The sequence below is a fragment of the Tamandua tetradactyla genome, chromosome 17 (assembly GCF_023851605.1).
Source record: "Tamandua tetradactyla isolate mTamTet1 chromosome 17, mTamTet1.pri, whole genome shotgun sequence".
NCBI classification, from domain to species: Eukaryota; Metazoa; Chordata; class Mammalia; order Pilosa; family Myrmecophagidae; genus Tamandua; species Tamandua tetradactyla.
In genome coordinates, this window is record NC_135343.1 from 70,955,172 (window position 1) to 70,979,893 (window position 24,722).

Consider the following 24,722-nt stretch of genomic DNA (forward strand, 5'->3'; position numbering starts at 1 on the left):
TCAGAGGAAAGGCAGCTAACTTTCCACTGAGGTTCTTTCTTACGTGGAAGGCACAGGATGGTCTCTGCTGGTCTTCTCTCCAGGCCCCTGGGTTCCAACAACTTTCCCCTGGGGGTGATTCCTTTCTACATCTCCAAAGGCCTGAGCTGAGCTGCAAGTGCTGAGATGAGGAATGCCGAGCTGCTAGGCTGTGCTACATTGTGCTCTCATTTAAGTACCAGCCAATTAAGTCAAACGTCACTCATTGCAGCAGACAGGCCTCCTAGCCGACTGCAGATGTAATTAGCAACAGATGAGGTTCACTACCATTGGCTTATGTCCGCAGCAACAAGATTAGGTATGCTCACCTGGCCAAGTTGACGACTGAATCTAACTGTGCTGGTTTGAAAGGAAGTATGCCCCCTAAGAAAAGCCATGTTTTAATATAAATCCATTTCTTAAAGGTAGAATAATCTCTATTCAATACTGTATGTTTGAAACTGTAATGAGATCATCTCCCTGGGTGATGTGATTTAGTTAAGAATGGTTGTTAAACTGGATTAGGGGATGACATGTCTCCACCCATTTGAGTGGGCCTTGATTAGTTTCCGAAGTCCTATAAAAGAGGAAACATTTTGGAGAATGAGAGATTCAGAGAGAGCAACACTACAAAGCAGACAGTCCACCAGCCAGCGACCTTTGGAGATGAAGAAGGAAGACACCTCCCAGGGAGCTTCATGAAATAGGAAGCCAGGAGAGAAAGCTAGCAGATGGTGCCGTGTTCGCCATGTGCCCTTCCAGCTGAGAGAGAAGCCCTGACTGTGTTCGCCATGTGCCTTCTCACTTGAGAGAGAAACCCTAAACTTCATCGGCCTTCTTGAACCAAGGTATCTTTCCCTAGATGCCTTGGACATTTCTTTAGACTTGTTTTAATTGGGACATTTTCTCGGCCTTAGAACTGTAAACTAGCAACTCATTTAATTCCCCTTTTTAAAAGCCATTCCATTTCTGGTATATTGCATTCCAGCAGCTAGCAAACCAGAACACTAACTAACACAGATGTCATGTAAATACAAAGTAATATTAATAATGTTTCTGGAAAGTAAATACAGAAACAAAGTTAACCCTCAAAGGCCAGGAAAAAAGTCCTTGAAAACAGATCAACTGCATAGTTCAAAGTACACCCAAGATGAGCATAACATTCAACAATTTAAGTTGGGGGTGAAGAGAGGAAGAAAAAAGGGAAAAAGACAGACGTGCCCGTTCCTTTCCTGGGTGGGTGCCTCCCGCTGCTGATCACCCAATGAACATCCCGTGACCCTTTCACATTTACCACGGCTGTGTGCTTAGCTAGAAAAATAGGACCCTTAAGAAATGAGCCCAAACTAATTACCAAGGAAGCAAAAAATTGAACTATAAAGTGAACTAGTTTGTTCCTTTTTCACATAAAATCCTAAAATAGATTCAAAACAGCATTCCTGCCCAAGCACAGACAAATTATTTTTATGTTGCGAGGAGGAGGGGTGGGGGGTGGGATAGCTGAGGCTGGCTCTGCTCTACTGGGAACATTCTGGAAAGGGAAAACCCATCCGGCCTAACCTCAAATGAACTTCTTCACGTGTTTTTATGGGGAACATCACTGTGCCTGAAATTCACATAAATGATAAAATTTGGAAGGGAGAAAACTTGAAACTGAGCAACTCCTGGGATAACCCAAAACTACTGCATAGAATTTATCACAAAGAAATCAAGTGTGTCATCTACCAAAGGGAAAATTCATATAAAAACTGACTGCATGTTTTACGTTTCCCTGTTGACTTTTGTTTTTTTATACTGCAGTTCCTAATGCTGCCTGATTTCAAACTTCCTGCCTGGTGTTGTGCCCACACCCTAAGAATCCCTACCCTGATGAGATCTAATCAAGGATTTTCATCCTGAAATTGAAGACGATGGAAAAACTGAAAAACAGAACAAAGGTTTGGTTCTCTCTACAAACTGGCATGATTATTTAGCATGCAGTAAAACCTATCATAAAGATTCTCGCTACAGAATTTGGCTTCTCTACAGTCCAAGTCAGAGACCTGGCATGAATTACTGCCCAATAAGATGACATGCTCTGTAGCCCCAACACCAGAATTTATGAAAGGAAACAAGATTTAACAAGATAAAGAATGTTTCAAGGCGCAAAAACTAAATTTCTGCCAGGTAAAAAAGTAAAAGAGTGGGATTTTGCCTTGATTTCATAACAAATAACATTTACTTAATGCAAAGGCAAGACTGTACATGCTGCAGGGCTGCCTCGGCCCCAGGGGAGCACGGGCTACTTTTCCGTGTTGCCAGCCTGAACCACATACCCAGGCCAAACCACAGCATCTCTGGTAAATACTGAGTGGGTTCACTGGTGATATCACCATAGTGAGAGAGCATTCCTCATGTCCCTAGCTGCACTTGGGAAAGCCCTCACTGCTCCAAGTTCAACAGAGGGGCCTCAGGGATCCAAAGCCTCTGCTTTTCATGTTTCCATCTGCAATATAAACTGTAAACTGAGAAAGAAATTTCCAAATTACAATTCAACAAAAATAAGCTAGTTAGAGGAGAGCCCCTCAAATGTCTACATAATATAGACCCAATATCTAATATAGACCCAAATACTGTTTCCATCCCACCTTTACACATTCTGTTGTTGACTCAAGTGTTTGTATGCCAAGAGCCTTGGCCTGTCCTGTTTTCTCTCTTGGTGCCTGCGCCGCCTTGCCTTTCATGGGCTCTCGGAGCTGCTTAAAGCTGGGTCACAGAAAGGCTCTAGGCTGTGGTTTCCTCACCTGTAAAATGAGGACACAAAGTGCCTACCTCAGGAGATTTACTGTGAGAGCTACACTTGTTAATCATATACAGTAATTAGACAGCACTTAGAATACAATCAATATTCATTAAATATGGAATACTTCTAACACAATCATGTTCTAGATGTCTGGTTTTCCACGACACAATGGAACTTCCTGTCTTTTTCAGTTCCCAACATAAATACCTGCTTACGGGACAATGGAAAAATAAATTGGGATGGCGTTTTTGGGAGGCATGGGTTATATGTATCAGGAGCCTGGACAGGTATTCTAAGATTATAGTGACAGAGACATAGACACGTCCTGGGCTGCTTTCTGAAGCAAGGGTTATGATAGCCCAAAATTGGGAACAAAGTAAATATCCAACAACAGAGGAATGATGAGATAAGCTCAAGTATATTCATATTATAAGGAACCGCTAATATGATAAAGTTAAGGGTGGCAAATGTGTCTTCGTAAAGAGATCTGCTGTAGCCACGCAATAGAATATTATGGAACTGTGGCGGGGCGGAGATTGTCACAGCTCCTTATGTACGATATAGAAAGATCACCTGGATACAGGAAGTGGGAAAAAGTGAGATGCAGAACAATATATAATGTGCTTTCCCTGTAAATAGGGAGAATTGTGACTAATTACTTTTATTAGTTATCACCCACAAAGAAACTCCAGAAGACAACAAAGGAATTATTAATACTGCTTTCCTGAGGGGTGCTGGGAACAGGGAACAGAGGACATGGAGGTGGGAGGGAGACTTTTCACCATCAATCTTTTTCTCTGGCATGAGCAGGCTCTGGGGACCGAACCCAGGAATCTGACATGGCAGGTGAGAACTCTGCCACCGAGCCACGGCTGTATCACCTGATAAATCTTTTTAATCTTAAAAATTCTAAATCTTATAACTATATTACCTAGTCAGCATGTTTTTAATTTTAAATCATATTAGAAAAATCACTGGATGTTAATGTCGACGGGTTATTTTTAGAAGAAGAGTAAGGGTAATTTTCTATTTTTAAAAGTACTTTTCCAAATTTTCTTCAAGTATGCATTACTTTTATTATTAGCTAGAGTACTCCTTTGAAAAGACCAAGTTTGATATTCCCTTATATCTCATTCTTCATCAAATGAACAAACCCGTGGGAGCCCTTGCAGCCGAGCGTGATGCTCCAACCTCCTCCCAGGAGTAGGCCTGCGGAGCAAAAGCTCCATTGCAATTTCCCAGTGGTCTGTCATCTGACACACAAAACCCACACACACCCAGCTCCCCTGAGCCGCCTGGCTTCTCAGCAACTTTCCAGTATCCTGTAAAGATGGGTGTGAAGGACCATGAGCTTTACTCCTTTCAGAGCTAAATATCTTGCAGGGTAGATACAGCAACTTAAACTGAAATGCCCTGGTTCTAAGTCCAGAGTTCTTTTTTAAAGCAACACGAATCCTTTCTCCACAATCCAACCCAACAACGCAGAGCCCCTGGGTACCCTATGACTGTCTGTGATGACGGCCCATCTTGTCTTGGTCATTTTAGTAATTCCTGAGCACTTGACAGCCCCTGAACTCTACAGGTCCCACCTCAATCTTGGCCCTAATTACATTGCAATCCCTTACCTTTCCAATTCAACCACCACATTCTGAGTTCAGACAATTCCAACAGAATAATGTGAAATTAGAATAATCAGAATAATGTGGCTAATCTCTTGGCTTCTGAAACACAATGGTTAGGCCTCGTAAATAATAGGAGGAAATCTGTGCTAAAGGAAAACTGATGAAGCTGTTTGATACTCCCAAATTATGTAAAGCAGTAAACCTCATTAATTCAAATAACTTGCCAGGCCCAGAAAAACTAATAAACCAAAATGAATTCCACAAAATAATTTTCAAAGTACAAGACCATTCTTGTGACAGTGTAAATATCAGATTAACTGAAGTTTTCTTTTGTTAGAAAAAAGTCACTCAAAAAAAGAGTCACGTAGAAGATGGTTGGGCTATGCATTTGCTATATATCCACTTCCCTGGCAAAAAAGCAAGATAACTTATCAACCTAAACAAGACACATTCACTTATTTGTGGCTGCCAGAAGACTGAACTACAGATAAGAACGAATGGTAATCCCCTTTAGGATAAGCATAGGTTGTCAAATTCAGTAAGGGGGAAAATTAAAGTTTGAATGAAATGTTACTACCACTAAACTGCAAAGTTCACAATAATAATGTAAGAATGGAAGGGGCAATACACTAGGCCACCCATTGTGTGACCATGCAAAACTGAGGAAAGAGGATGGAGCACATCAAACTAAATTAATCTCATCAGATCCACAAAAATTCAAGTTTTGTGCCTGATTTAAGGGGGAGAAATAGGGATCATTACCTTTGGAAAGTAGAACTGTACTACCACAGGGAGTCAAATGTTTGCATTTAAGAAGTTTAGAGTTTACTGGGCATGGTGGGAACAAACAAGTGAAGAGATGGGGAGTCTCGGGCAGGGAAAGGGGCAGTTATCAAGCACATGGAAGAACTTGATGCTGAAGTGTGGAATGCTACTGAAAAAAGAACAAAAAGTTCTTTCTCAAGAAAAAAGTTTTGATCATTTACTGTAAAACTATTCCATGTATGTGTATCCAACACAAAGTCAAGAGCCAGAAGGAGTGGAGATGGCCTAGAACAGCTTTAAGTGTCAAAGCTCCTAATTCAAAGCAGAGTACTTACATTTACACTGTTTTGGTTTCATGGTAGTATATAAGATGACATAATCAATAGTTTCACTCAACAAATATTTATTGCTATAAGCAAAAAAAGGGAAAAGCCTAAAAATAACAGTAGCTATCACCTGGGATAACTTACTCTGGGTCAGGCACTGTGCTAAGCCCTGATATTAGTTCTTTATTGCTGTTCTAATAAATTACTACAAATTTAGAGGCTTGAAACGTATCCTTTTATTATCTCATGGTTCTGTAGGTCAGAAGTACAGGCAGAATGGCTCAGCTGGAACTGTGTTCCTTTCATCAGGGGATGAAGCCACTTCCAAGCTCATTTGGGCTGTTGGCAAAACTCGGTTCCACGTGGCTATAATGCTGAGACACCAGTTTAACGGCTGGCAGTTGGCTGAGTCGTTCGCCTGTATTTCCCAGCTCATGGTCCTCTTCAAAGCCAGCAATGGTGGATCTCACGTCTCTCTCATGCTTTGACTGGCTCCAATGTCCCCTTCTGCCAAATCCCTCTGACTCACTCTTATGCCTCTTCCTTCTGCTTTTAAAGGTTCATGTGACAATACTGCACCCACCCAGGTAATCCATGACAATCTTCATAGTTTAAGGCCAGGTGATTTACAACCATAATTCCATCTGCAAAGTTCCTCCCCAGCAGTGCCCACATCAGTCTTTGAGTAATCGGGAGAAGGGAACTTTGAGGGAACATCTTGAGAATTCTTCCTACCAGAGCCCTACAGCCTGTATTACATCAATTCACCCTCACCACAACCCCAAGAAGAAGTGCAAGTGGAAAGGGAGCCAATGTATTTATTATCTAGATAATATATTTCACTTTATGAAACCATTTTACAAAAGTTACAGACTAACCCCCAAAAAATCCCAGATGGATTAAAAATTTACATGTTTCAAAAGGAAGCAAAAAACCAAATTCCATAAATGAATATTCATCTAATCTTAGGATGGTCATAGCATAAAAGAAACAGAAGACATAGTAAAGGGGAAATGAATGATTTAAAAAAATTATAAAATTTCAACAAAATTCAAAGGGAAACAATAGATTAGGGGAGAAAAAAGCTATATATATGTCAAATGGTTGATACCCTTAGAAACAGCTCATATTGAAAGCAAATTTTTAAAATGGGTAAAAGAAATGATTTAGCTATTTTTTGTGAATTAACATATTGGAAAGTCTAAACTTTTTAATAACCAAAGAAATGCTCATTGTACCTCTAGTTTTCTCTAAAATTAGCAAAGTATTTTTGTGGGCTTTTTTTTTTTTTAAAGATAATACGCAATGCCACTAATGTAAAGTTGACATAAACATTGTCACACAATGAAGGAAACATGTTAGTATTTGACATAATTATTACTTGGACTCTTGGCTGAGGAAATGAAATTCAGACAAAGATATAACAAAACATTAGAGAACTTAAAATAGGATAAGATTAAATCAACTATGGTCTGTTCACACAGTAAGTATCGCTCAGCTGTTACATTGGCTTTTCCAGAACTTTTTAAATCACAGGGGAAAATGTTGACAATTTGACAATAACAGAAAAAAGCAGAACGCTACACTGTATGTGCAGGAGAATATAGCAGCTTTGGAATCAGAAAACCAGAGGATGAATTCTGGCGAAGTCACTTAATAGCCCTGCAACTTTGGGAAGATCATGACCTGATTTACATTTTCCAGAGATGTAAATGGGAATGATACCACTTACCTCTCAGGATTATGGTCATATTTAAATGAGAATGACTGCAAAGTCTGTGGTATCCTAAGGGATCCCCCTAATCAAGCAACTGGTGGTAACTCTCATCAGTATACCTTGAAGAATCTAAGTGGAAGGGAGACCTTTCAAAGTATATCAAAGACCCCAAAGCAGCAGTTATTAGAAGGCTTTAAACACTTAAATGCAGAACTGGCTAACTACCTATAAGAAGCTAAGAGGAACTTCATGAAAGCTGTGCAGGCATCAGACTCATTAATCAATGGGAATATGTCTCACACAAGTCTGACTCAATAGGTCTATGAATTTAAAAATCAGAGATGCCATGTAACAGGAAGATATTCATACATTTATAACTACTCTTTATTAGGATAACCACTCTTTACTAAAGGCAATGCCTTGTACACAGTAAAACCATTCCAAAAGGAAAACATAAACATCAAATGTGGCTGATCCAAATAGCTTACCCTCAGGAACCCACCATCTACTCTGGTGAGACCATCCTTCAAGGTCTACGACAAAAATGCATTGTTTTTACTAAAGCAACAACCATTTTCACTCACCTTCAATATAGAGGGGCTCTACTACATCATGGTTAATTAGCTCAAAGTTTTCATGGCCAATCCAGTGTTCCACATTTCTCTTCCTGCCCGTGAAGAAGTTGTCCACCACTGTCACCTCATGGCCATCCATCATTAACTTGTCAGTTAGATGGGAGCCCACGAACCCTGCGCCTCCGGTTATCTGCATTCGGAAAGTGTGTGTCAAACATCTTGAAAAACAGCACAAGAGAACCTGATGATGACAGACTTCACAGCGTCATGGCTTTGGTACAGCCACAATTCAAAACTTGGGAGAAGGGAAAGGAAGAAACATGGGAAAGGCTTTTTAAAGCATTATCTTCATTCTTACCACAGGGCAAGAAGTCACACTATCTTTAGACTTCTAAGGAACCTAAGAGTTTAATGTAGAAAAACTGTCATCTGTTTATTTGATAGTGCAGTTTATATTATTGAAAGGTCATTATTTTATAATAGATGTGATACATTGAACATTGTTTATATAGTGCTAAGACTACTACTGAAAAGCTTAAAAGTTACATTTAAAAAAACTGTTTAGCAAAATGCTGAGATGTGATACACTAGCAAGACAGTATGTGAGACTGAAATTGGACTCAAACCTCATGAAAAAACTAGTTTTGGCCTAAATATTTATTAGAATAAATAAATGAGCAATACAAGTTGCTTGTGGCCTAGTGCACCAAATGATTAAGTTCCATGGTTTGGTTAATGTCTGAACTAGTAATGACCATATGAAATAATGCAGCTGGAAGGTATAGTAGGTTGAATTATATACTCCCAAAACACATATTCTTAAACTTAGTCCATGTCCCTGTGGTGTAAACCCCCTGTAAATGGAACCTCTTGAAGCTGTTACTTTTAGTGATTGGCCTAAGTGAATGAAGGTGGATCTTAATCTAGATTACGAGAAGTCTTAGAAAGCCATAGGAAGGAGTAAAAAACTAGAAGCCAACAGGAACCCCAAAAGAGAAAGAAATGGACATCTCCATGTAATGGGAAAGCCAAGGAACCCCAAGGACTGCAGGGCAGCACCAGAACAGAGTCCACTCTGGGAGAAAGTATAACCTTGCTATCGCACCTTGATTTGTACTCCTGGCCTCTAACACTGCAAGACATTAAATTCCCGTTGTTCAAGCCAACCCAACATGTGGCATTTATCATAGCACCCCGGCAGACTAAGTCAGGAGGACTCATAAAGAAGGGGGGCAAGTAGGTTTTCTAAAACTTAAACCATGACAAATGCAAAGTTAATTATGTTTTATAAAATACAAAACTAATAAAAAGGTTTTATTCAAGTTATTTGTGTAACTGGAAGGGACTGGATAAAAAGTACTTCATTTGTAGGAAGAAGTGGGTAAAAGTGAAAAGAAGAAGCTCAGAAAAAAAAGATTTTAAATGTAACACTGCATTTTCCTATCTATATTCTTTTTTATCCTATTTCTATTCTCTTCTATTCTTCTCTTCCTGGTGCCACTTCCTACATTATCAAAGTTCTAGATTACTTACCTCCTATTTCATGTTAAAAGAGCATAGAATTAAGAATAAGAAAAAAGACTTATCTTTTTATTTAAAATAAAAACACATACATAACCTCCAAGGTCTACAGTTTCCAAGCATTCAATTTACCACAAAATCCTCTGTTTAAACAAAAACTTCATACACAATTCCAATGTTTCTAACAAGCAAATGCTGCCCGAGGTGAAGAAGGACGGAAGATGGGGACCTCGCTTACACCTGCTCTCAGAAGAACGATGCATCAACCACAAACTAAGATTAGACATTTATATAGGCTTTGATGAAAATATTAATGTAATAATTTAAAATGTGAATGAATGAGAGCAGAAATCCTGATGATCAACAACTTTCAACTAACTAAATTTATTCTTTATTGAGCACATCTTAAATTTTCTAAATCTGAAATGGTGTATTACTTTCCTAAGGCTGACATAATAAATTATCATAAACTTGTCGCCCTCAAACAGCAGAAATTTTATTCTCTTATAGTTCTAGAGGCCAGAGGTCTAAAGTCAAGCTGTTGGAACCTCTCATTGGCTCAAGGAGAACCTTTCCTGGCTTATTCCTAGCTCCCAGTGGTGGCTGGCACCTGTGATGGTCCATGGCTTATAGCTGAACAGCTGGTCCCTGGGCTCCGCCTTCATGTGGCTTCTCCCCTGTGTACCTTTGTGTCTCTTCTCTTCCGAACACCAGTCACACTGGACCAAGGGCCCAATCTACTCCACTACAACTCATCTTTACTAAGTATATCTGCAATGATCCTATTTCCAAATGACACCACATTCAGAGGTCCTGGAAATTAAGACTTCAACATTTCTTTCTGGGAGACACAATTCAATCCATAACACCTAGCGAAGTTGAGTTTTTTACCAATAGCCCCAGTAATCACAGAATAAATCCAGTTTTCCTAATTCTGTGCTCTTTCTACTACCTGTCAAATTGTCTGGTTTGTGTTTCATCCACAGCACTCTTCCATTTGACTGTATATCTGGAAAATGACTATGAAAAGGGATTTTTCAGACGAGTAACTATTTCAAATTTGGCTCACTACAGGGCTTAACTCGGGGAAGTGGCATTTCATCTTATTTTACCTTCATTTAGTTGCATTATTTCAAAATGCCAACTGTTTTTTAATCTGAAAAAATACATCTTTTTAAAATAAATTTAGGAAGATGGCAGAGTAAGGTAGGCTGGACCCCTGCTCCTGCTCTGTAGAAAAAAGAGAGGGGCAGGGTAAAAACAACTAGGCTGCAGTACCCAGGGGTGAGTGATTGAAGAGGGTCTCCAATATTCCATAGGGAGGAGAGAGGTGGGGGTTGGGGGAGCAGGGTGGTCTGATCAGTGATGGCTCCCACCAGGGGCAGGCAGCAGCACGTGGGGAAGTGCTGCCCGAAGGAGTGGACCACCCCTGTGCTCCAGCCTGCCTCAGCGGCTGGCTGGGAAGACCTTCCCAAGTGGCACCACAGACAGCAGCGCCTGTGGGCAGCACAAAGGCATCTACTGTGCAAAGCCGTGTGGGATCAGTCGCCCCACGGCACAGTGAATGGTGGCTTTGCTGGGTGCTGTAATCAGCCCCCCCATCCCATGTGCCAGGACCAGCCATCCCACCACCAGGCACTGGGAACAGCCACAGCCATGCACGCCATCCTCCCAGCCACTGCTGCAATAGGGGGAAGGGGAGGGCACTGATGGAGGAGGGGGCTCAAGGGCACCACCTGCTGGTGCGAAGCATAACTGCAGGCAGGCAGATTCCCTATCTGCCTGGGTGTTTTTTTTTTTTCCAAATAAATTTTTCTATAGATTTTATTATTTTTAAATGTTTTTTTAGTTTTTAAAATTTTCTTTCTCATCTGTGGGTACCAGTCTGAGTTCTTTCTCAATATAACATGGGGTATCTCCTTCTAACTTTGAGGCCTACTACTGCTGAAGCATGGTGTATTATATAAATACATACATATATTATATATATATGTTATATATTATATATATATAATATAATATATATATATATTATATATATAATATATGTATGTATTTATATAATTACTTTCATTCTTTTTTTTTGGGGGGGGGGCATTGACCAGGAGTCGAAACTGGGTCTCCCTCATGGTGGGCGGGCGTTCTGCCACTGAACTACTGGTCTACCCTGTCTGGCTTTTATAGACCCTCAAATAGAATTGCACCCTTACATGAGATCTGGGTCTTGGTTTGCTGGGGAACAACTGACAAATCAAGTACAAAAAAGGAACCCGTCAACAGAAAACAAAGTAAATACAAATCTTTAGATGAGTAGAAAAAACAAACATGCAAAATAACCTTATTAAGATAATCAAATGCCCTGAATAAAACAGAAAATCACAAAGTACATGAAGATCCAGGAAGAAATGGCCCAGCAAAACACCCAAATCAAAACACCGGAGGGACACAGAATACGGAACAACTCCAGGATATTTAAAAATGTACAAAGGGCATCAGGAAGATACTAAAAGAGCATAAAGAAGAATCAGAAAGATTAAATAGAAAACTAGCAGATCTCACAGACTTGAAAAATATAGTAGACGAAATCAGAAATATACTAGATACACGATACGAGATCTGAAGAATCAGAAGGAAGAATAAGTGAGCTAGAACACAGAACAATTGAAATAAGGCACACAAAAGAACAAATGGCAAGAAAGAAGGGAAAAATGGAAGTGGATCTTACGGAAATGATGGACAACAAAAGGCCCACACATATAAGAATCACAGTTGTCTTAGAAAGAAAAGAAAAGGGTAATAGCTGGGAAGGTTAGTTGAAAATATAATCGGGGAAAATTTCACAACCCTTATAAAAGAGATAAACATGTAAATTAAAGACACCCAACAAATCCCAAATAAAATAAATCAAAATAGACCTACTCCAAGACACATACTAATCAAACTGTCAAATGTTGAAGAGAAACAGAAAATCCTCAAAGCAGCATGAGAAAAGTGATCTACTACATACAAGGGAAAACACATAAGACTGAGTTCAGACCACTAGGCACCAAGGAAGCAAGAAGGCAGTGGTCTAATATATTTAAGATACTAAACAAAAAGGCTTCCAGCCAAGAATTCTTTATATAGCTAAGTTGTCCTTCAAAATTGAGGGAGAGATTAAAATCTTCAAAGACAAAATAAAAACTGAGAGAACTGCTCTAAGAATACTAAAAGGAGTCCTGTCAGCTGAAAAAAAAAAAAAAAGAGGGCGGGCCGTGGTGGCTCAGCGGGCAGGAGTGCTTGCCTGCCATGCCGGAGGACCCCGGTTCGATTCCCGGCCCCAGCCCATGTAAAAAACAAACAAACAAACAAAATATAATAAAACAAGAAAATGTTTAAAGATGTTTCCCTTTCTTCCTCCCTTCCTTCCTTCCATCCTTCCTTCCTTCTCTGTCTTTCCTTCCCTTCCTCCCTAAAAAAAAAAAAAAAAAAAAAAAAAAAGACAGGAGAGGGAATTCTGGAGGAGGCCACAGAATTGAAGAGTACAAGTAAAGGTAACTTTAAAGGATAAAAAGAAAGAGGGGCAAAAGAATATCTAGATCTGACAAATAAAAACTAAAGTATAAGATGGTAGATTCAAGAATTACTTCTATAGTAATAACTTTGAACGTTAACAGACTAAACTCACCAATTAAAAGATACAGATTGGCAAAATGGATTGAAAACTATAATCCATCATATGCTACTTACAAGAGACACACTTTAGACTCAAAGATATGAATAGATTGAAAGTGAGAGGACAGAAAAAGATGTTCTATGACGCTGTGACCAAAAGAAAGCAGGAGTAGCTATGCATTCTCCCTTAGACTGGGAATGAGACAAGGATGCCCACTGTCACTGCTATTCAACATAGTACCAGAAATCTCAGCTGGAGCAAACAGACAGGAGAACGACATTCTCTTATGATTCTTAAAATTTCTTCAGAATCCATCGTAATGACCCTCTCTCATTTCTGATTTTGTTTATTTGGGTCCTCTCTTTTTCTTTGTCAGTCTAGCTGGGGGGCCATCAATTTTATTGAATTTCTCAAAAAACAAATTAAAAAAAAAATTCTTCTTGCTTTTTTGTTCTCCTGTTTGCTTATTTCTGCTTTAGTCTTTGTTATTTCTCTTCTTTAATTTGCCTTGGGGTTAGTTTGATGTTCTTTTTATTTCTCCAAGTGAACAGTTAAGACCTTAAAAATCATAAGAGAATACTATGAACAACTATGTGCCAATAAACTAGATAACTTAGATGAAATGGACAAATTCCTAGAAACACACAGATTCCCTGAACTGCCTTAAGAAGAAATAGAAGATCACAACAAACAAATTACATTAAAAAGATTCAATCTGTCATCAAAAATCTTCCTACAAGGAAAAGTCCAGGAGCAGATGGCTTCACAGGGGAATGTCATCAAACATTCCAAAAAGAACTAACACCCTTAGTGTTATTGTACATTAATCTTGCATTAATGAGCAATAAAGAGTTGAGCGATCCTGTTCAACTCTTCAAAAAAACTGAGGAAAAGGAACACTACCTAACTCATTTTATGAAGCTAACACTGCTCTAAAACCAAAACCAGATAAAGATGCTACAAGAAAGAAAACTACAGTCCAATCTCCCTAGTGAACGTAGATGCAAAAATTCTCAACAAGATATTAGCAAATCAAATCCTATGAGACATTAAAAGAATTACACATCACGACCAAGTGGGGTTTATACCAGGACTGCAAAGGTAGTTCAACATAAGAAAATCAATCAGCATAATAGAGCACATTAACAAATCAAAAGGGAAAAATCACATGATCACATCACTTGATGCTGAAAAAGCACTTGTCCTTTCTGATAAAAACGCTTCAAAAGGTAAGAATCAAAGGGAACTTCCTCAATACCATAAATGGCATATCTGAAAACCCTATAGCCAGCATCATACTTAATGGTGAAGAGATTAAAAGCATCCCCCCTTAGACTGGGAATGAGACAAGGATGCCCACATAGCACCAGAAATCTTAGCCGGAGCAAACAGACAGGAGAATGAAATAAAAGGCATCCAAATAGGAAAGGAAAAAGTAAAACTTTCATTATTTGCAAATGACATGATCCTATACTTGAAAAACCCTGAGAAATCTATGACAAAGTTACCTGAGCTAAAAAACAAATACAGCAAAGTGGCAGGATACAAGATTAATGTACAAAAATCGGTAATGTTTCTATACACAACTAATGACCTATCTGAGGAGACAATTAAGGAAAAAAAACCATTCAAAATAGTGACTAAAAAAATTAGGAATCTGGGAAAAAGCCTAAACAGGGATGTCAAGGACTTGTACAAAGAAAACTACAAAACATTGCTAAAAGAAATAAAAAAATGATCTAAATATTTAGAAAGACATTCCATGCTCATGGATAGGAAGACTGAATGTGGTTATTTTTGTCAGTTCTACACAAATTGATCTAGAGATTCACAGCTATACAAATCAAAATCTAAACAACCTACTTTGAAGACTTGAAAAAGCTAGTTATCAAGTTTACTTGGAAGAGTAAGGGATCCCGAACAGCTAAAGATCATAAAAAACAGTGAAGTGGGAGGACTAACACACCCTGAGTTTAAAGCATACTATAAAGCCACCAGGATGAAAACAGCATGGTACTGGGACAAAGAGAAATCAATCAATGGGACATATTGGGAGTACGGAGATAGACCAACAAATCTATGGACAACTGATCTTCAATAGTGCCCCAAATCCACTGAACTAGAACAGAATAGTTTTTTCAACAAATGGGTATGGGAAAATTGGATATCAATACTCAAAAGAATAAAAGACAGCCACTAGCTCATACCCTATTAAAAATTAATTTAAAATGGATTAAAGACCTAAATGTAAGAGCCAGAACCAGAAAATTTCTAGAAGAAAATATAGGGTAACGTCTTCAAGATCTAGTAATAAGAGATAGCTTCTTGACCTTTATATCTAAAGTACAAGTAGCACTTCCGGAGAAGATGGCGGCTTAGTAAGACGCGCGGGTCTTAGTTCCTCCTCCAGAAAAGCAACTAAAGAAACAGAAACAATACGAAACAGCTCCCGGAGTCACGACAGAGACCAAAAAGACAGCGTACCCCATTCTGGAACAGCTGAACAGGCAGGGAGAATCTGCTGCGGTGAGCTACCTGAGGGGCGCGCGTTTTCCCGGCCGGGGCGGCTGGCGACTGGGGTCCCCTCCATGCACGTGGCTCCCCGGCCTGACTGGGAACGTTGGATAGCGGGGCCCTCCCGTCACGCTTGGCGTTTCGGGCCAGCTGGGCAATTAGGACCGGCACTCTCCCAAGCCGCGGCGGCCAGCGACCCCCACCTCCACGCGCGGTTTCCCGGGCCGACTGCGGTGCAGACAGACGAGCACCACGAGCGCCACCTACTGGGCAGGAAAAGAAAAACAGAGCCCAGAGATTTCACAGAAAAACCTTTCAACCAGCTGGGTAACACACCCAGGGAAATCTGATCAAATGCCCAGACACCAGCAGAAAATAATGGATGATGCTCAGAAAATTGAAGATATGGCCCAGTCAAAGGAACAAACCAATAGTTCAAATGAGATACAGGAGCTGAGACAACTAATGCTGAATATATGAACAGAAATGGAAAAATTCTTCAAAAACCAAATCAATAAATTGAGGGAGGACATGAAGAAGACATGGGCTGAACAAAAAGAAGAAATAGAAAATTTGAAAAAACAAATCACAGAACTTATGGGAGTGAAGGACAAAGAAGAAAAAATGGAAAAAACAATGGATACCTACAATGGTAGATCTAAAGAGGCAGAAGCTACAATTAGTGAACTGGAGGATGGAACATCTGAATTCCAAAAAGAAACAGAAACTATAGGGAAAAGAATGGAAAAACTTGAGCAGGGGATCAGGGAACTGAATGACAATATGAAGCGCACAAATATACGTGTTGTGGGTGTCCCAGAAGGAGAAGAGAAGGGAAAAGGAGGAGAAAAACTAATGGAAGAAATTATCACTGAAAATTTCCCAACTCTTATGAAAGACCTAAATTTACAGATCCAAGAAGTGCAGCGCACCCCAAAGAGAATAGACCCAAATAGGCGTTCTCCAAGACACTTACTAGTTAGAATGTCAGATGTCAAAGAGAAAGAGAGGATCTTGAAAGCAGCAAGAGAAAAACAATCTGTCACATACAAGGGAAACCCAATAAGACTATGTGTAGATTTCTCAGCAGAAACCATGGAAGCTAGAAGACAGTGGGATGATATATTTAAATTACTAAAAGAGAAAAACTGCCAACCAAGACTCCTATATCCAGCAAAATTGTCCTTCAAAAATGAAGGAGAAATTAAAACATTTATAGACAAAAAGTCACTGAGAGAATTTGTGACCAAGAGACCAGCTCTGCAAGAAATACTAAAGGGAGCACTAGAGTCAGATACAAAAAGACAGAAGAGAGAGGTATGGAGTAAAGTGTAGAAAGAAGGAAAATCAGATATGATATATATAATACAAAAGCCAAAATGGTAGAGGAAAATATTATCCAAACAGTAATAATACTAAAAGTTAATGAACTGAATTTCCCAATCAAAAGACATAGAATGGCAGAATGGATTACGACCCAGCAATACCACTGCTAGGTATCTACTCAAGGGACTTAAGGGCAAAGACACAGACGGACATTTGCACACCAGTGTTTATAGCAGCATTATCTACAATTGCAAAGAGATGGAAACAGCCAAAATGTTCATCAACAGACGAGTGGCTAAACAAACTGTGGCGTATACCTACGATGGAATATTATGCAGCTTTAAGACAGACTAAACTTATGAAGCATGTAATAACATGGATGGACCTAGAGAACATTATGCTGAGTGAGTCTAGCCCAAAACTAAAGGACAAATACTGTAAGGTCCCACTGATGTGAACCGACATTTGAGAATCAGCTTGGAATATATCATTGGTAACAGAGACCAGCAGGAGTTAGAAACAGGGTAAGATAATGGGTAATTGGAGCTGAAGGGATACAGACTGTGCAACAGGACTAGATACAAAAACTCAAAAATGGACAGCACAATAATACCTAAGTGTAATGTAACTAGGTTGGAACACTGAATGAAGCTGCACCTGAAATATGGTTTTTTTGTTTGTTTGTTTGTGTGTTTGTATCTTTTGTTTTCGTTTTTTTTCTTTTTCCTTTATATATATATATATATATATTATTAGTATTATTATTTTAATTCTCTTCTCTATATTAACATTCTATATTTTTTCCTGCTGTTTTGCTAGTTCTTTTCCTAAATCGATGCAAATGTACTAAGAAATGATGATCATACATCTATGTGATGATACTAAGAATTACTGAGTGCATTTGTAGAATGGAATGATTTCTAAATGTTGTGTTAATTTCTTTTCTTTTTTTTGATTAATAAAAAAAAAAAAAAAGTACAAGTAGCAAAAGAAAAAATATATAAATGGGAATTCCTTAAGATCAAGAGCTTCTGGCCTCAAAGGACTTTGGCAAAAAGGTGAAGAGACAGTCAACTCAATGGGAGAAAATATTTGGGAACCACATATCAGAAAAAGACTTGATATTCTGTGTACATAAAGAAATTATACAGCTCAACAACAAAAGAACAACCCAATTATAAAATGGGCACAGGATATGAATAGACACTTTTCCGAAGAACAAATACAAATGGCTAAAAAGCATATGAAGAGATGCTCATTTTCATAAGCTATAAGGGAAATGCAAATCAAGATGATAATGAAATAATCACCTCACACCTACAAGAATAGCTGCTATTAAACAAACAGAAAACTACAAATGCTGGAGAGAAATAGGAACACCTATTCACTGTTGATGGGAATGTACAGTGGTGCAGTTACTATGAAAAAGTTTGGTGATTCCTCAGAAAACTAAATATTGAGTTGCCCTATGACCCGGCAATATCAATACTAGGTATATACCCAGAAGAGCTGAGGGCAGTGATATGAACAGACATTTTCACACCAATGTCCATAGTGGCACTATTCACAATTGCCAAAAGATGGAAACAATCCAGGAGCCCTTCAACAGACAAGTGGTAAACAAAATGTGGCATATATGCACGATGGACTACTATACAGCAGTAAGACAAAATGAGGTCCCGAAGCATATGACAATGTAGATAAAACTTGAGGACATAATGTTGAATGAAATAAGTGAGACACAAAAGGACAGATACTATATGATTATGCAATTATGACTCTGGTAAAGGAAATGTCAGAAGTTACACTGTAGAATACAGCAGACCTAGAGGTACAAAAAAGCTAGAAACAGAGGAAAGGCTACCCAAAGAGGTCGAATCTAAATGCAAGGGAATGGATAGAAGTCATGGTAACTAATTAGTGAGTTTGTAAATAACACTGCTATGTGGAAAGTGATATGATTACAAGAGGATGTATAGTGCCATGTATCCCACTGATTAAATCTACAATCATAAATAAGTTCTCACATGAACTATTTCAAAAGTTTGACACTGGACAAAGAGTCAATAGTAGAAGGATATAGGGAGACAACTACAAATGCATGCTACAGCCAACAGTTAAAAGGAAGACATCAACAGTATCACAGCACCACCAGGGGCGACTAATTGGGAGGGGGAGGCAGAGGGATAAGTGATATGGGGTAGTTTTGATTTGATATTTGGTGATGCTGTGTTTGTTGGTTCTTTGTCTGTATGGACCAAGAAATTTGCCCAAAATTGAGACTGTTGCTGGTAGTACAACCAAGTGAGGATACTGTAAGACATGGTTTGTTTATTTTAGATATTTTCCATGATGCCCAACAGATGGAGGGAACAGAAGTTACAATGACTGAGAAGCACAATGGCGAACTGTGATACATTTCTATGATGGAATATGGTGCAACTACAAAAAGGAAGGACGTCAAGAGGCATGCAACAAACTGAACAAATCTTGGGGACAATATATGTTGTACAAAACAGGCCAGAAGCAGAACAACAAATATACTAAGGTCTGTTTCAGAAAATATTTGAGAGTTCAAAGAGTGTCAAGAGATTATTCTGGAGGTTACTCATATGCAAAAACTTCAGTTAGATAGTGCTAATTGTCATGGTTTGCTAACCCCCAACCAACATCACTGCTATTATAACTCTCAAGAACAACTAGGACTTGAACTGACACTCTTTAAAGGTTTCATACACCAGGTTTCCCTTCCTGGGACCTATAATTTCCAGAGGGTTCCTAGGTTAGAAAAATCCTGAAACCTAGAGGGACCAGCCTCTCCAGGATTATCAACTGATTACATACCCTTATCCTTTAGTATCAATACCCCTTCTCACCATGAAAATGTCAGAAGGGACATTACCTAAAGATCCCTATGGACTGGGAGAAGGATCAGAAGAGAAAGAGGAAAAGGATTAAAACAAATAAATAAATAATTAAAAAAGAGAGAGAATGAGGAGTTACAACAGAGAAAACAGGATTTAACAAATGAGTACGACTGCTCAATCACTACATTGTTATTTCTTCTGGGCTCCAGTGTTTTGGAGCAGCTAGAAGGAAAAATGTAAAATAGTGGAATGGTAACCCATAACAAATTTTGAAATCTATTCTGTAAACTACTTGTTGAAGCGTGCTTTGAAAATTATTGCTTTCTCTTTCTTTTCTTTTATTTCACAATAAAAAAGTTAAAAAAATAAATTTAACTACTTTTAATGTAATTCTGTGTCTGTATGGACATATTTCTTAAAAGAAGTTGTTCTATGGCACTCTAATTTTATCTCTGCACCTAAAAACACAGCTGAGAGCTCTAAACTAGTGTATCATATTATAGACAATTGCCTCTGCTGGAAGTACCTTAGCCTTGACAAAAAAAAAAATGCATTTGAAATGTTCTTCATGAGCAGTTTCCGTTTATCTAAAATATTTAAAGATTTATGTAACATAGCTGGGTGCTTATAAAAATTTCCTTTTAATTAATTTCAACCCGTTAGGTGAGCATTTCAAATAGAAACGACACTGACAGAAGCTTGGCCCTTACAAAGTTCCCTCAACAAACTAACCACCAAACACAAGCATATCTTTCAAATACAAAGAGCTAATACCCAAGAGATGGTAGGAGAAAACATTTAACATCCAATTTAGAATAACTTACACAGCTCTGGATGGCTTCATGATTTTTGAATTTATCTCTATGTATTTTTACCTCTTGCTCTTTGGGTGCTAAAACGGCAGCCAAAGTCATCTAGTTCAAGGCCAGAATTCAAACCTGTGACTGCTCAACAAATCAGCAAAAGAATGTATTTTGGAACAAACCCCTTCTTTGTGCTAATGACTCAACATATATTTATTAAAAAAGCTTTAAGTTTCAGCATTAATACATTTATGTGCCAGACTCAGGCACTAAATAATTCTAAAGTGCTGCTTAACCTATGAGATGGCAGATGACTAAAAACACTGGTTTCATCTGCTGTAGTGATCTGCAAGGTGAAATAAATTTTGTAACATTCAGCAGCAATAGGATGTTTCTCTCACATGGAAATATTTTATTATAAAAGTCAGATTTCTCTGATCAAAATGACACATGGCAGCAGAAAAATGAACTCTTCTCTGCTCCTTGTTGCTTTGATGTTATTTCTTAATTCATGCTCAAACGCATACACATTTTCAATGAGACAGAAATAAACCCAAAAATGTAGACATGAAAGTTTAACAGACTCCAAAATCTGGCCAGGGTGAGACACATGTAAGCATTTTCAAAACAAGAAAACTTCTACAACTCCCAGAAAAGGGAGATTAGATGGGAAAATGGTGGGATTTTCATCCCAGAGTACCTGCATTAGTCCAGTATCTGGCATGCATGGCCCTACAACAAATAGTTAAAAGGACAACAAAAAAAGAAGCGACCTTGTATACTACCATTTATTCATCAAGGATTCAGATAGTCACTTATCACAGATTCTTTGGGAATGGCGGTGAAAGGAGCTTTACAGATCTGTTTCCCAGACATAGAAGTTTACTGGTGAAAATTATTTTTAAAACTTCCATTTAAAGTCTATGGAAATTGTCCTAAAGGCACACAGCAAATGTAGAAACATTTTATTCAAGAAGATCTACTAGATCTCAGGATAAAAAAAAACAAGATCCAACCATATGCTATCTACAGGAGATAAACTTCAGATTCAAAGATACAACTGATTGAAAGCAAGAACATGGAAAAAGTTGTATCATACAAACAGCAATCTGTAGGAAAGCTGAGGTGGCTACACTAATAGACAAACAGACTTTAAAATAAAAAATGTCACTAGAGATAGACACATTTAATAATGATCAAGGATCCATCCATCAAGAACATACAACAATTATAAGCATATATGAACCTAAGAAGGGAGTACCAAAATATGTAAAGCAAAAATGAATGAATTCAAAGGTGAAATAGACAATATAAAATGATAGTTGAAGACTTCAAACCCCATTCTCAATAATGGGCAGAACTAGCCAGAAGATCAACAAGAATATAAAAGACTTTAACAACACTATAAACCAACGAGATCTAACAGAGTCTATAGAACACTACCCTAACACCAGCAGAATATCCGATCTTTTTAAGTACACATGGAATAATCCCCAAGACAGATCATATCCTAGGCCACAAAATAAGACAATAGGTTTAAAAGGATTCAAATAGTATATAAGATGTCTACCAACCACAAAAGAATGAAATTAGATCTCAATAATAAAAAGGAAATTTTGGAAATTTACAATACACAGAAATTAAACAATGCATTTCTAAGTCACCAACGGGCCAAAGAAGAAAACACAAGATAAATTGATAATACTTTGAGATGAGTGGAAATGCAAAAGCAGCATACCAAAGTTATGGGATGCAGTTAAAACAGGGCTTAGTAGGAAATTTACAGATGGAAATGCCTATATTAAAAAAGAAAGAGCTCAAATCAATAATCTAAATATCTATCTTAGGACAACCAAAAGAGACTAACCTTAAAGCAAGCAGAAGGAAAGAAATAATAAAGATTAGAACAGAAATTAATAAAATAGATAAATTCAACAAAATTGACAAACCTTTATGAGGACGACCAATAAAATAAGAGAAGATTCAAATTACTAAAAACAGAAATGAAAGAGAGGAAATTAAAAATGATAGAACTAAAAAGGACTATAAGAGAATACTATGAGCAACTGAATGCCCACAAATTAGGTAAGTTTTATGAAATGGAGAATTCCTAGAAAGACATTATAATGGTTAACTTCATGTGCCAACTTGGCTAGGTTATAGTGTTCAGTTTTTTGGTCAAGCAAACAGCGGCCTGATTTTTAATGTGAGGGTATTTTGCGGATTTAATGAATCAGTTGATTGCATCTTTGGCTGTGTACATATATAACCAACAAAGGAGGAAGCAGGGAGGTGTCCGCTAATGGGTATGGGTTTCTTTCTGGGTGATGAAAATGTTGGGGAGTTAGTGGTGATGGTTGCACCTTTGTGAACAGACTAAAAACCACTATGTTTATATATTATATACTTTAAAAGTAAATTGTATGGTATATGAATTGTATCTCTAGAAAAGTTTCTTAACATTACAATTATTAATCAGATATGCAAACTTACCAAAATTCTTTTACGGTCCTTTTCAGATAAAAATTTTACTGGTGGGTATTTCTGGGTGAAACTGTATAACGAGATAAAAAAAAAACAGTCATATCTCACATGAGTTTTTTCTCTATCTATCATCAAAATGAATGTCAAATTTTGAAACTGATATTTTTTGCTCTTTTCTCTCCCCTAAATGAGTGCTCTAGGAACCAGTGAGGTGTAGGCTAACTTGAACTCAAGAAATATTTAACCTCCTCTCTGTCTAAAATCAAGCCAAGGCTACCGGCAGCTACCAAAGCTGAGGAGGCACTGACTCTACTAGTTCAGTAAAAAGAACAAAATGAGAGAAGAGCTGGGGTTCTCAAGATGCTATTTTACAGCCTGGTAGAAAGAAAGCACTGAATGAGGTCACAGTTCCAATGCAGGAGACCACGCTTTGTCGGAGTAAGAAGAGATATTACTAACACAAGTCCCTTGCCTTTTCTTAGCACTCTTCACAAGTCTGCCATTCCCCTTCCTGACCAGGGAACATCGGCAAAATGATTTGGCATCAGATTTTCTGTCTCCTGCGATCTTCCCTGAGCCTATCTTACATCTTGCCTTATCTGTCAATGCTGACCCTCTTAAGCCCTCTGAAGTTTCCATGGGGTTCCCTATCCACAGTGATTTTCCAAGAGCAAGGCAATATAATTGGCATATAAAACATTAAATGAGAGTTGACAAATGAAGACATGAAATACTATCCTTAAAGTGATTCAGTTTGCAAGAAAAGTTCTGTAAATAAAGATGGAGAAATCAGCTTTACAGTCATTATTTTAACTGGAGGACACATGCTAGTCCAGGAGCACTGTCCCATCCTCTCTGCAATCCCAGCAGAAGTGCAGAGCTAGGATTCAGAGCCTATTTCCCTCACGGCCGCTGAACTGAACACAACAGGACAGGTCCTCATAAAGAACACCTGGAAGCAGGTGTTTCTCATCTCCTGAAACATGGAAGCATGCTGAAGTTGGGGTGGAGGAAAGCGGGTCTTTTACCATATAGTCAAATACCCCTTTTAAGTGCTTCCATATTCTGAAAAGGTCAAGTTGCTCCTGTAAACTACAAAACGGAGCTGGGTATGTGGGTGAGTCTGAGGGGATGGGTGAGAACTGTGGCCTCCCACATGTTAGCTCTGTGGTCCCGAGCAAGATGCCCAATAGCTCCACAAACCTCAGGGCTCCCTGCTCTGCTGAGGGGAGTCACAATAGCACCTACTGTATACACTTGCTGCAGCTCAAGGACTGCCAGGTCTTTAAAGCAGTCCCCAGTGCACGGAAAAGGTTTAATGAATGTTAGAACAGGAGAGCAAAATTTGCCTTCCATCAAGGGCAGTGCTGCAGGACCTGAGGGAGCCTGGCACCCTTGATTTGCAAAGTAACACTCCACACCATATTGTCTACTCACTTCGCTGAAGGTCAGCAAAGAAACCCCTCCCACCCGTTGCAATTCTCCCCTGATCTCTGAGCTGGCCACATCCATGACTCCTAATCGTAAATCTCTTTCCTCCCTAGACCCAAGCCTCTCCTCAACTCTCTTTCCTCCCAGCTCTGAGCCTTTCTCACTGCTGGCATTCTTCCAGACCACAGCAGAAAATGTTGGCACCACCTTTTGATTCATCACTTTCCTTTACTCATTACAGAATTTTGGGCAAAACAAAATTCTCTACAGTTTATGATCAGAGAAGATGCCATGGGGAAAGTGGGATGACCACTGA

The 24,722-nt window shown here is 38.6% G+C and overlaps 1 protein-coding gene across 3 annotated transcripts in view; it reads right to left on the bottom strand.

Annotated features, from left to right (window-relative positions):
* The window catches only part of UXS1 (UDP-glucuronate decarboxylase 1), a 110,500-nt gene that overhangs the window by 48,584 nt on the left and 37,194 nt on the right, over positions 1 to 24,722 (bottom strand). For 2 of the 3 annotated variants that reach the window (XM_077134933.1, XM_077134932.1), the window contains exons 5-6: positions 22,985 to 23,045; positions 7,815 to 7,995 (exon numbers count right to left, since the gene is read on the bottom strand). In XM_077134933.1, coding sequence (XP_076991048.1) covers positions 7,815 to 7,995; positions 22,985 to 23,045 — 242 coding nt within the window. Of the gene's footprint in view, positions 1 to 43; positions 425 to 7,814; positions 7,996 to 22,984; positions 23,046 to 24,722 lie in introns of those variants that run through there. The other variant, XM_077134934.1, reaches the window with a different exon arrangement.